This window comes from Chanodichthys erythropterus, chromosome 5 (assembly GCF_024489055.1).
Source record: "Chanodichthys erythropterus isolate Z2021 chromosome 5, ASM2448905v1, whole genome shotgun sequence".
Taxonomy (NCBI): Eukaryota; Metazoa; Chordata; class Actinopteri; order Cypriniformes; family Xenocyprididae; genus Chanodichthys; species Chanodichthys erythropterus.
The window spans coordinates 6,443,294-6,456,743 of record NC_090225.1 but is presented as its reverse complement, the minus strand read 5'-3'; the positions used below and the strand labels follow the sequence as shown (position 1 = coordinate 6,456,743).

Below are 13,450 nucleotides of genomic sequence, written 5' to 3'. Positions count from 1 at the left end.
TGGTGTCAGTGCAGTTCTCTTGCGCTCAGGAGTTAGACAGAGACGCAGCACCTCACGAAAAACAGCCGAATTTACTCCCGAAGACCAACACCGCTCTTTAATTAGTGTCTTGAGTGCTAATGAGGTTATTAACACAGCATCCAAACTTGTCAATGAAATAGTGCCGTTTTGTGACTGATTTTGCGCAACTGTTTCCCTCATCTGGCGCCAGATTTGCCGGGGAATAAAAAGATGATTCTCGACGTGCTCTGTACCTGTGAAATGATTTGGATTGCGCCTCGCATTTTTGGAGGAAAGCAGCACTGAACGCAGTACGACGTTTTCTGGACAACTTTGGTGCCAGTGGACACGGGCAGTCGCGAAAGTCTTTTACTGCCTCGAGATTGTTGGCTCTAAGCAGGATGGACCTCATCGGGCTCTACTTGTTCCAGCTGGCAATTTTTGGTGAGTTTTCCTCCGATTAATTCTGCTGATTTGGGGGGAACGGAGGATGAGCTCAGTTGCAGCTGTTGCGGATGTGAAGGGAATGATGAATCCTTTGCCTGCAGACGCACGAATCATCTTTACCGTGTCGCTGCATTTTAACTTTAACTTGTTTCTTTCGCGATTGTAATATCCTTATATGTTATTCTATCGGAAAGTTGCGGTGTTTAAGCTGTTGAGACATTCAAATCTTTTCCTGCTTCGATTTACAATATTGTCAGTGCGCATATAAGTGTCATTATCATGTTTGGCACAACAAATGAGACGGATCGGACGACCTGCTAATGTGATTATGTTTGTGTGTTGAAATTACCTGTCGCTTGCATTTAATGCGCTCGTTCACGGCACATTACCTCCATCATTAAAGCAGCAGCCTGACACCCTGTCCGTCAAGCTGTGCGCGTCATCGTGGCATCTCGCGCGGTCCGCAGGTAGAGCGCAGGACGCATCCTACTGCAGCTATGCAAATGTTAGAATTATGAAGAGCCAGCAGACTGTGGAGTCATGGGCTCTTGTCAAAACGTTTGCGAAGGATACCTCCTAACTAGAACCCATGCCGCTGGCTCCTGTCGTCTTGTCGTTTCATTTGTGTATTCCACTGAGACTTAGTTTTGTCAAACAGTCTCAAGAGAAGCGCTTGTGCATTGGGCAACAGGCTGAAAGCAGACGTTTTAAGAGAAGCTTTCTTGGCATGCTGGAGCGGAGAATAAAAAAACTCAGATTGATGATGACAGCTCTATTTTACCCTCTTAGATAGTGTAATGTTTAATAGCCTTGCTGAGGCATTACTGCTTGAGTCATGCTTCATTTAGTGCTTTTAGATTTAAAATTCCCACACTGAATATGGAACATAAATGGGTTACATTTATTAGATAAATGTGAATGTCACAATGTTTTTAAACTTAAACGGGAACAAAGAACAGAGAAAGTGAATGGGTGGTACAAAAAACTCATCCTAGGCTCTTACAAGACATTATCGTCATCAGAAGCGTCATGTTTTTCAAACTTGCACCATATTTTTTGAGGGAATTTTGAATGCAACTCCACCCCCATCCCCCAAATAAGAATGAAATATTTGATGGTTATATGAAATAATGCAGATAATTGAATTTAAACAGAATATTCTGTCATCATACCTATTTTGCTACAAAAGACATATGCCATATTTCCGTGGAACACATAAGCAGATATCAAAATGTCAAAGCTCTCTTTTACATACAATGGAGATGCATTATCTGTCAAGTTCAGCTGCAATTTTGCTTGGTCTATAAGTGATTAAATATTTAGCCTGGATTTGAACCTGGGTTTCCTTGCTTGGTATGAAAACTGTATCAACCAAAAATGTGTTATAATGAACTACTAAGCTGATTTAAGGTGTTATCTGGCCTAATAGGGCACCAATTAAACCAGGATTGCCACTGGTTCAACCTCAGATATATAAAATGTGACCACAAAACCATTCATAAGGGTCCATTTTTTGAAACTGAGATCCATGCATCATCTGAAATGTATGGTTTGTTATAGGATAGGACAAAATTTGGCAGAGATACAACTATTTGAAAATCTGGCATCTGAGGGTGCAAAAATATCAAAATATTGAGAAAATCGCCTTTAAAGTTGTCCAAATGAAGTCCTTTGCAATGCATATCCACTCACAAGAATTATTTTTTGATATATTAATTCTATGAAATTTACAACATATCTTCTGATTTCCTAATATCCTAATGATTTTTGGCATAAAAGAAAAATCGATAATTTTGACCTATACTATGTGTCGTTGGCCATTGAATATACCCTTGTGACTTATGACGGGTTTTGTGGTCCAGGGTCACAGAAAAGTAATAGGCCACAACAGGTACATTATAGGATTGTGAGGAAAAACCAAAAGCCTCAAGTGGTATAGGATTAATAAAAACAGGCCAAACCGACATTCAGTTAAGCGCTAATCTTGCAGATAAGAGCATACCATCAGTGTAATATATACTCTCTCTATTTCTCACACACACATACACACACATTTTCCACTGAGGTTCGCATGCAGAGGACGGAAGACATATAGCCACCATGCAACTAGACAGCCAGAGGCACATTTTATACAGTCAGTGATGGACAGTAACACTTTTGGACTGATTTTTGCACGTTGACTTCTATCTAATGATATTTTCTGTCTCCTTACCCAATAGTAACCCACACACAAACCATTTTTTACAATTTCATTAAGACATTTTCGGTAGCACTTTATTTTACAGTCCTGTAATTATAGTAATTATGTGTAATAACTAGGTAATAACCCTGAACCTACCTCTAGATCTAACCTTAACCCATGTAGTTACCTTATATTACCCAGTACTTTCTCAGGTAAGTACACTGTAAGTGCATGTACTGTAAAATAAAGTGTGACCATATTTTTGTATGTTTATTAAGCTGTTCAGGTTTTACTTTCCTTGAGGGGACATTTTATTCTTAGCACTCACAAGTCAGCATGTGTTCATTTTGCCTCTTTTATAAGTGCAATACTGTGCTAACAGCAAATATTTTGGGTCAAACTATGAAGCGTCCTCTCCTACAGAGGAGATACAAGCAATGTGAGCGATGATTGGTTTGTGTCCTTCGGTGTCAAACTTCACTTTGACAGCCATCACAGTGCCAGTCCAAGGAGAAACTTTAATGGGCTTTGTCAACTGTTTTCTTGCAGTGTAATCATTTAAAGAAACTTTGCTAGCAAGTCTTAAATGCAATATAAACATTTCACATGCGGAAATGAAATATTTAAGTTATGATTAAGTTGAATGATTATCCTATAATTTCACATTACATTACATTTTTCGAAGTTTTCATTCTTGTTATGAGCCTTTTTGCAAATCCGAATTACCCTTTCTCAAAGTGCTAATACAAGTGATCATTACGTAATTTCCTACAGTTAACAATAGTGTGAAATTCATGCATGTAAGGCAAATTAATTCCACCTTTCCTAGACTAATGCTCATTTAGCCCTTTAAGCTCTTAGGGGATTGAATAAATTTGTTAGCCGCACATTTAGTAACCTTGAATTGTGGCAGATTACATTATGCGGTGCTGTTCATTGCACCTTGCTGGGATATGAATTTATTCTGGCACGGCTGCCGTTTCTCACCAGCATTAATGTGAATGGCCCCTCCCCTCCCCTTCTGGCCTGTCCAGGTTGTCTGTTTTCACCCTGCTAATTATCCTCTGCACATCTCTTAGTCTATTCTTTCAGCATGATTTTTTGGGGTGACTTTTTAATTAGCTGTCCCTTAGAGTGAATATTGACTGGTATTGACTTGATTCAGCCAAGGATAAGTAGGTAAGATAGATGAGCATTAATGTGCGATGTGCAGACAGGGCTGTAATGTCTCAATAAAGGACTCATCGTACAGAACTTGGTATAAAGATGGAAGCTATGATCAAAATCTTATATCATGGCATGAGTAATCATATATATATAGTATGTACTTTTATAAAAGTATAACAATTATTGCTAGAAATGCGACAACAAAATGTTACTCAACCTTATGTCATTAATTACTCAACCTCATGTTCAGTTCATCTTCGGAACAAAAATTAAGATATTTTTAATAAAATCCGATGGCTCAGTGAGGCCTCTATTGCCAGCAAGATAATTAACACTTTCAGATGCCTAGAAAAGTACTAAAGACATATTTAAAACAGTTCATGTGACTACAGTGATTCAACCTTAATGTTACGAAGCGACGCGAATACTTTTTGTGCACCAAAAAAACAAAATAATGACTATATTCAATAATATATAGTGATAGGCGATTTCAAAACACTGCTTCATGAAGCTTCAAATCATTTGTTTTGAATCAGTGGTTCAGAGCTCCAAAGTCATGTGATTTCAGTAAACAAGGCTTCGTTATATCATAAGTGTTTCGAGATTTCAATGGTTCACCACTGGGGGGCGTGACTTTGGCAGTTTGATAAACACTCTGAACCACTGATTCGAAACAAGTAGTCACATGAACTGTTTTAAATATATCTAGTTGCTTTCTGGGCATTAATTAAGTGTTAATTATCTTGCTGGCAATAGAGGCCTCACTGAGATAAATTCAATTTTTAATTCTAGGGCACCTTTAAACATCTTCATTTATGTTTTGTGTTTCCAGACTTATGGGTTTGGAACAACATTATGATGAGTAAATAATGACAGAATTTTCATTTTTGGGTGAACTTATTTTTTGACTAACACCTTTGTAACCACAACCTCATCCTCATCATCAACTTGAGATATTTTAGCAATATGTTGAGGCTTTTCACACATCTAGATCCTTCTGGAATGATACAACTGTCACAATATTGAATCTTGTTATCACAGGATCACAAGATTAGACTTAATTGTTTCTTTTTAATTAAACTTTCAACAGTGCTTCATGCCTACAGTACTTTTATGTTGTTGATTTTATCAATGAGTCGAAATTAACCTAATCTCATCAGAAAATGTAAATAGTTTATGACTTGGTGATTTTGTAAGTTCATAAAAGTTGATTTGTTTGAAAACATACAATTTTTAAAAGAAGAAAAAACAACTATGAAGGTCCATTCGAAACAATTCTAACTGGGGTGTAAGCAGACTGTACAAAAATGTACAAATGGGATCATATGAATACATATCAATTCCCCACAAACCTAAAATAGTTATGAACTGCCATTAGAGTGTGTTGGTAGAAATAATAGAAAGGAGGCTTGAGCTGTAAACTCTCACCTTCTGGGAGGAACTATAAAATCTTAACATTCGCTGACATTTAAGTTATTTTTAGATTTGTGTGAGATCTAAGGATACTGCTGTATCATTCTAGCTATTTAATTATAGCTTTTCAATTATGTCATTTATTGGCAGTAGTGTTGTCTTGCTGAGCAGATCAATTTTTCCTAACAGACTCAAAATCGTATTCGTCAATAATGTGTGCTAGGGTTTGCTCAGGTTATGATCCTCTAAAACAATCTAAAAATTCTCCATGCCAATATGGAAGCTTCGCTTACTCCTTGAAGTGCATTTTTAAACCTCATAAAACAATACAGGTATGCTACAGGTTCAAATATAAGACAAAGAGGTGACATGAGAGAAAATGAACATGCTCTCCCTCCTCATGCCACTGTGCATGGATACATGTACTGCGGCGTATACCGGAATTTGTCGGTTGACACATTTCTGCCGTCATACCGCCCGATCCTAGTCTGGTGTCATATCTAGCACACCTGACAATATATATAGGCCTATATGTGTGTGCATGTGTCAGGTCAGATCTGAAATATGCACCCTTGGTGTGAGCTCATTTAGAGTCAGTCATCCATTCAGTCGGCATGTTGCACAGGATCCGATCCGCCCCTATCATCTGGAGAGAGCAGAGAAGAAAAGAGAAGAAATGGAGACCTTTTTTGGATTTAGATAAAGGAAAGAACACACACACAATCGTGGAGCGTGCAGAGAGGACTGAAGCACAGGAGGAGGTGACAGAGCCGCTCATTATGTTAACAGCCCATCATTCCGCCGTCTTTTGAAAAGGCACGATTAAACTGCCAGGACAATTACCAGCGCCACAATAAAAGAATTTGGCATTTTTACGACTTCCATGCGGCATACCGACAGGCGGAATAGGAAAGGCCTGAGATTGTCTGGAGAGATTTTATCTCGACAGGGAGCTTAAGAAAGTCACCACCTTGCTCGCAAGCAGAGATGTCTTGTTAGTGCTACGGAGCTACAGTCACGTGAATACAAATGAACAGGGTTCAGACTCTCATCGAGTCCATGTGCCGCAACCACTAGAATACAGATCAACAATGCAGGGTCTCGGTCTCTGCCTGGGTGGGGATATAAATTGATGTGTGAATTGAAATACGTTTTGTTCTGTTTACTGTAGCCTTTCTGTCTGGGAGAGATTTAGAGAATATGTGAATCTCAACCCGCTGGTAGAGCCAACATGTGCCTTTGGCTTGAGCATGTGTGTTCAGGGTCCAAAATCAACTTTTTGCAATGGCTGGTTAAAAGAGAAAAGCTACTAGTGATAAATTTTGTTGGTGGCCTTTAAACTGCATTTAGCATTATTCTTATTTTACAAAATATATGTGAACCATGCTGGCAAAATGAGTTGCAATGAGCAAATTTTCAAAATGAGTCGTTATTCGTTAATCAAAATGATGTATGATTTGTTGGAAAAAAATGACTGAGCTACACCTGTTTGAAGTTGATAGAATCAGCAAAGTCAATATTGAGAAACCTTGAGTTAAAATTTTCTTTTCTGAAGGTTCCAATACAAAATCACCTATTAACCTTACCTTAAAATCCCTGCTAATAACACCAAATTTGGCACAAACCAAGTCAAAACCAATATTTATAGGAAAATATATGCATATTAAACTATTTTTCCATGATTCCACAATTGTTTGATTAAAGGTGCTAAAGAGGATGTTTTGTTTTATACATTTTTGCAATATTACTTGAAACTGTCTTTACTAACTGATAAAAGACTATTTATTAGGTGCACTGAAAGGAATAATATTAATATACATCATCTGTGCACGAGGTAGGGCCTTAAAAACATCAGCCAATCGTTCCTTGTGAGAGACGTGCGCAGCTGCGCGCTCCAGTAACTTTCCACACTCCACAGGCGCCGCATGCAATGTTTTTGTCAGGAGACAGGAGTAACAACTGCAGATTATGAGTTACCTGCGGTGAGTCCGACATAATGAATCCACTAACAGGACACAGCGAATGCCGGTTGTAAACACTCGTGTTCCAATACTCGTGCACGAGTTTTGGGAGGCGTTCCCTCGAAATAAGTTGTAAAGGAGGGGGGTTGTTCTTACGCATGTGCTCATTTCAAAAACTCAGTAACAGTCTTTGGTTTCTCAGTCGACGAAAAGATCCTCTCTATCACCTTTTAACATTAATGAAACAGACTATATATTAAGACCTACTGTATCACATGGATCTAATATAATGTTACACATCAGATGTTTTTCCCCAACAATTAACCAAATGTTCACTTAAGACATAACATACAGTATAACAGATTTTTTGATGTACTGTAATTCTGTGTGTATGTTTAAGATCATGTGCTGTCTGAGGCGTCTTTGTGCGTGCACTTCGGTTCTGTCAGTCAGCTCCAGTAATTGTTTTTTTTTTACATCAGCATGAGGTTGAAAATTACATTTCATTGGTTCAGGCTCATGTTATCGAGAATTCACTATGAATTATTCACAAAGTTGGAATGCTGCGCTTTACAACGATATCAAACTTGTGCTGAGAGGAAGCACTAGTCGTCGAGAAGAGAGCAGAGAAAAATGGCATTATTCATGGTCAAAGGAAAGGTACTCCTCTCAGAAAACATACAAATAAAGATAATTTTAGATGTTTAATTGCTATTTGGAGCATTGGGATCGCTAGATGAGGGCTTAATGAACTCCCCAAACTGACTGTTTTGCCTGTAGCTCAAAATTAGCTCATGCACATTCTGACTCATTTTGACAGCAAGGGTCACATATATTTTATCCTTTTGACAATTGTTACACAATAATAATTAAATCATTCACTAACTCACTAACCATTTTATTCATGACTTAACCTATTACTAACCTTATTATTACAAATACATATTATACTATATATAATATTAAGTAAATACAATATTTAGTTACTTTACCCAGATTATTTTCTGTTGATAGCACAGTGGCATTATACTAGCATTTATTGAGAGTTATTTTTAAAAACTTGCCAGATGGCATAACATATCAGTAAAAAAGATAATATTAAAAAACCAACAATTAATTATGTGAAAAATTATGAATATTAACTAAATACTGGTCAAACTGATTATTAGTCTATAATGTGTCACTTGTAGCATCATATACAACCTAATCCTGTCGCTGTCTCTCTGTAAAATTATAAAGACATTGTGATTTTGCCCCTCAGATTTTGTTTTTATAGCTTATTGCAAGGAATATGTGCTGCAACATGAATATCATATTCTATGATGCTGAATCTTCCATTGAGATGTAAGCTGTTAGAAGATAAGCAAGACGTGACAGATTGACAGATAGCAAGCTGTCACTTACATCAGCAAGGCTAAAATGATAATTCTTGCAGGTTTTTTTTAAACCATGTAATGCTGCAGTTTCTAATAAAGTTACCGACCACCTAGAGAGCAACTCTGTTCTGTTTACTCACTAAATCTATTTTTACTTGTATTTGGTGTTTGGCAAGTTTTAAAGGTGCCCTAGAATTAAAAATTTAATTTATCTTGGCATAGTTGAATAACAAGAGTTCAGTACATTGGAATGACATAAAGTGAGTCTCAAACAACATTGTTTCCTCCTTCTTATATAAATCTCATTTGTTTAAAAGACCTCCGAAGAACAGGTGAATCTCAACATAACACAGACTGTTACGTAACAGTCGGGATCATTAATATGTATGACCCAAATATTTGCATATGTCAGCTCATGTTCAAGGCATTACACAAGGGCAGCCAGTATTAAAGTCTGGATCTGTGCACAGCTGAATCATCAGACTAGGTAAGCAAGCAAGAACAATAGTGAAAAATGGCAGATGGAGCAATAATAACTGACATGATCCATGATATCATGATATTTTTAGTGATATTTGTAAATTGTCTTTCTAAATGTTTCATTAGCATGTTGCTAATGTACTGTTAAATGTGGTTAAAGTTACCATCGTTTCTTACTGTATTCACGGAGACAAGACTGTCGTTATTTTCATTTTTGAACACTTGCAGTCTGTATAATTCATAAACACAACTTCATTCTTTATAAATCTCTCCAACAGTGTAATGTTAGCTTTAGCCATGGAGCACAATCAAACTCATTCAGAATCAAATGTAAACATCCAAATAAATACCATACTTACGCGATTAGACATGTTGCATGACGAACACTTTGTAAAGTGTTAAGCATTTGTTTATGCTGTTTAAGGCAAGCGCAAGCTCCGGGGGCGGGGGAGCACGAGAATTAAAGGGGCTGCAGCATGAATCGGTGCATAGTTAATGATGCCCCAAAATGAATAATAAAAAAAAAAAGAATAAAAAAAAAAAAAAAAGGGGTATTTTGAGCTGAAACTTCACAGACACATTCAGGGGACACCTTAGACTTGTATTACATCTTTTGAAAAGACGTTCTACTGCACCTTTAAGTTCGGACCCTGTGTGTGTGTGAGTGTGAGTGTGTGTGTGTGTGTGTGTGTACAGATCAACTGCAATGATGTGGTGCCCATGAATTCTCACAATAAAGACAGTAAAGAAAATCCCTGTATTCACCTGCAGTGTGGCATAAGTAATATCTCTTCAAGTTCTAATGAAACCTGCATGCATACTTTCTAGCAAACTCATTGACATGCATATAAACTCAGACAAAAGCTGCATCACCTCTGGTGTAACATGACTGGTGTATGTATCACGTATGGTGTGGTGCCAGCTGTCACCATGCTCATTATAGTCAAAGGCTAAAATCAGCTGGCTTGGCATGGCATCAGTCATAATTAGGTTGGGCCACATTGGATATGCCTCACACAGTTCCGCCTTTGATCCCTTCATGTTCATTTGGGAGCTGATGGAAAGGACTGATAGGTCAAACCACGGCAACAAGTGGAAGAATCTGTGGGCAGTTCAGCTAAGCACACTGAGCTGATTGGTTCCTAATGAGTGGTTCACCAAAACACACTGAGCTGATTGGTCTGTAATTAGCAGACTGACAAAATGCACCATGCTGATTGGCCCGTAATAAGGATGAAATATGGTGGAAGCTGATAAATGGTCATTAACAGTGCAGGTGTCGATTGTGAACAAGTACTTTGTAGTTCGTTTGGAAATGCAACAGAGTGCACAGTTTGAAAAGCAAGCAAGATATCAATAACTTATTCTGTGTGATTGCATAATAGACATTTTTGTTTAAAAAAACAACTCACAAAAGACTTTTGAAGCTGCACTTAACTGTGGAATGCAATTCACAAATAACTCTCAAAAAATCTCCTTTATCTTTTGCTTTATCTTTTATAAAAGATGAGGCAACATTTGACAAAGAACACACTGAAATACGGAATAAAGCAGTGGAAGATTCAATAGACAGCTCAACAACTTTGTAAAGGGTTTATTAAATATATATAATTTTTTTCATTTCATTGTTCTCCTGACATCTATTAATCATTTATGTCCATGTTTGAAGTTTGTAATTTTAGTTACATGGTGATATTGCGTCCTCACTTTTTTAATTGTTTAGTGTTGCTGCTTTAGTACCTTTAAGAGCTGTAGCCTCTTTGCATATTAAATAAGAACAGATTCTTATGGGTTGCAGGTTTGCTTTTGGCTCCAAAATAGTTTGCACTGTTCCATTCTTCAATAACAGCCACTTGTTATGCAAAGTCTGAGAAATAGGAATAGTTGAATCTAGAAACAAACCCGAGACTTACTTTTAGTTAGAACAACTAGAATAACATAATCGTATTGTTCTGATGTTTAACGATAATATTATGTATCATTACTTACTGTAACAGGGTGGACTAAGGTGTTAAAGTGCCCCTATTATGCTCATTTACAGGTTCATAATTTTGTTCTGGGGGTCTGCTAGAATAGGTTTACATGATTCAATGTTAAAAAAGAGAAAGAAACCAGTCATTGTTCTTATAATTTACATTGTTGCAGCACCCGATTTCAACCCTCTGTCTGACCCTTTGTCTGTTTCTTTAAAACTCACCTTCTGAAAAGCCTAACGTGCTCTGATTGGTCTACTGCTTAGAGTGTGTGTTGGAAATGTACCACCCCTTACCATAACCGTGTGTATTTCAGCTCCAGAGGCTTTATGACGCACTGTAAACACTAGAGTAACCATGTTAAATATGGCGTCAGTTTTGCCTGATTCTTCAGTTCCTCTGCCTTTGGAATTCTATGTAATGATGTTTTTCCATCACATTGAAAAAACAGTGTTTCTTTGACGATAAAGCGATAAAATCTTCCTGGCTTTAAAACTATTTTGTATGAGGGTGAACCAAAGTGGCCAGCAGAGGCATAATGCTAATGTGTTACATTGTGACGTAGCTACATCACAGAAATGATGGCAAGAATACAAACGAGGCGTTTGAAGCAAGTGTTTTCTATTGGAGATTCCCTTTCTGAAACTCCCTTTGGCATGGACTTTTTGCTTTGTAATTTTGCAGAAAGTGGTTCCCAAACTTTTTCTGCCAGGTCAACCTTATATAGAGAAAAATATAAGCCCCCCACCTACATGCACCCACATACAGACACTCTCAGACATGGCCTTGCTTGCAAAATCCTATAGGATTTATTTGAAACATTGTAATGAATACAGTACTACAACTTCTCAACTTCAATGGGCTTCTCTTTGTGTTCATAATGTAAAGTCGCTAAGTGGCATCTTAACTTGTTTGGCTTCATACTGTCAGAAGCTTATATTCTGAGGCAAGCAACAAACCTTTGTCTCTCTTTATTACACACTGTTGCATTAGTGAAACCTAGGGCGAGATATGCCTCATCATATTTTCTTGTCTTTAAAACACCATGTCTACACTGGACGCAACAAAGCAAACATTACAAATCCATTTATCCTTTGCATCAGAAGTTGTGCAAGCGTACACCAGAGCACACCAGAAACAGAACGGGGCATCAGTTTACTTTCATGGATTTGATGTGTCAAGTCAATCCATGCCGCTTCCAGTGTAGACAGCATCACTGATTATAATGGGTTCTTTTGCTATTGTTGCCACTCGCATCCGGAGTAGACAGTGTGTTTTGGTAGTTGTGATGTTTGAAGTGGATTCATCGCCTGGCACTGGCATTCCTTTCCTTATCCATGCTTAATGCAGAACCATCCATCATTTATTTATATATTTACACGGCTCCCTGCAATACTCAATCCCGATTCTTCAATTGCACCATCTAGTGGTCTGTTATTCATGACAGCAACCTCTACAACTGATAACAAATCTCTCAAGCAGGTACTTCAAGACATCTTGAAGTAGTAAAATATGTCAAATTAACATTTTGCGTTCTATTATTTACTTGCGTGGCAAGTATCTGCATAATAAGCTGGATCATTTTACAGTGGGGTCTTGTATCACCCTGAAGGTTTATTTTGCATAACAATCTGCTGACTGTACACTATCCCTTAGCCTTGCAGCGCCCCCCTTTTTAGAACTCCATGCACCCCTAGGGGCATCCCCAGTTTGGGACCCACTGCTTTACATGAACAAATGGCTGTATTACACACTAAAGAAAAAGTAAAATAAAATAATTTAAAAAAAAAAAACATTGTAGGTTCTCTTTAAATCCCTAAGCAATGTTGATGTGATGTGCTGATGGTCATATGTTAATTTAGCCAACCATATGATGTCACAAAAGTGAAATGAATACAGCCATAATTTGTCGTTTTGGTCTCATGAGTTAAGTCAGTTTTATTTATATTGCTCTTTTCATGCATTGTTTCAAAGCAGCGTTACAGAAAATTGTGTTGTTAATGTTTATAATATCTTCATGCCTTATAGTCGCATTTAGCAGATTAAAGCTGGGTGATAATGTAGTTCACACAGAGGGAGGTTTGAGTTCTGAAAGTTTGAATGTGTCACACTGAACTCCTATTTTATCCCTGAAGATAAAGGAAAATTAGATCTTTTATGATATGACCCCTTTAAAATTGATGTTGAAATTGATGTTGGGTAGTTTTGTGTAGTGTGGTTACCTTTATAGTTTGCTTCATACAAGTTAAGGGCAGTTAAGGACATTGCCAAAGTGTCTAAAATTAACTTGTGCTTCTGTTTATTTGCCCTAATCAATAGCTCCACCCCTCTCAATCCATTCCTACTGCACATGCACACACTCTATTATTCAGAGAGTTAACTAATCACAAGCTTATTTGCCATGTTTTTTTTTTTTTTTTATTAATTTAATTTATAAAATGCCAATTTTAT

The 13,450-nt window shown here is 37.4% G+C and overlaps 1 protein-coding gene across 1 annotated transcript in view; it reads left to right on the top strand.

Moving 5' to 3' along the window:
* The first annotated feature begins 324 nt into the window (after positions 1-324).
* gfra4a (GDNF family receptor alpha 4a) overlaps positions 325-13,450 on the top strand; it is a 148,441-nt gene continuing 135,315 nt past the window's right edge. Inside the window, exon 1 of the mRNA XM_067385097.1 lies at positions 325-444. Within this exon, the coding sequence (XP_067241198.1) occupies positions 402-444 (43 nt within the window). The 5' untranslated portion in view covers positions 325-401. The remainder of the gene's footprint in view (positions 445-13,450) is intronic.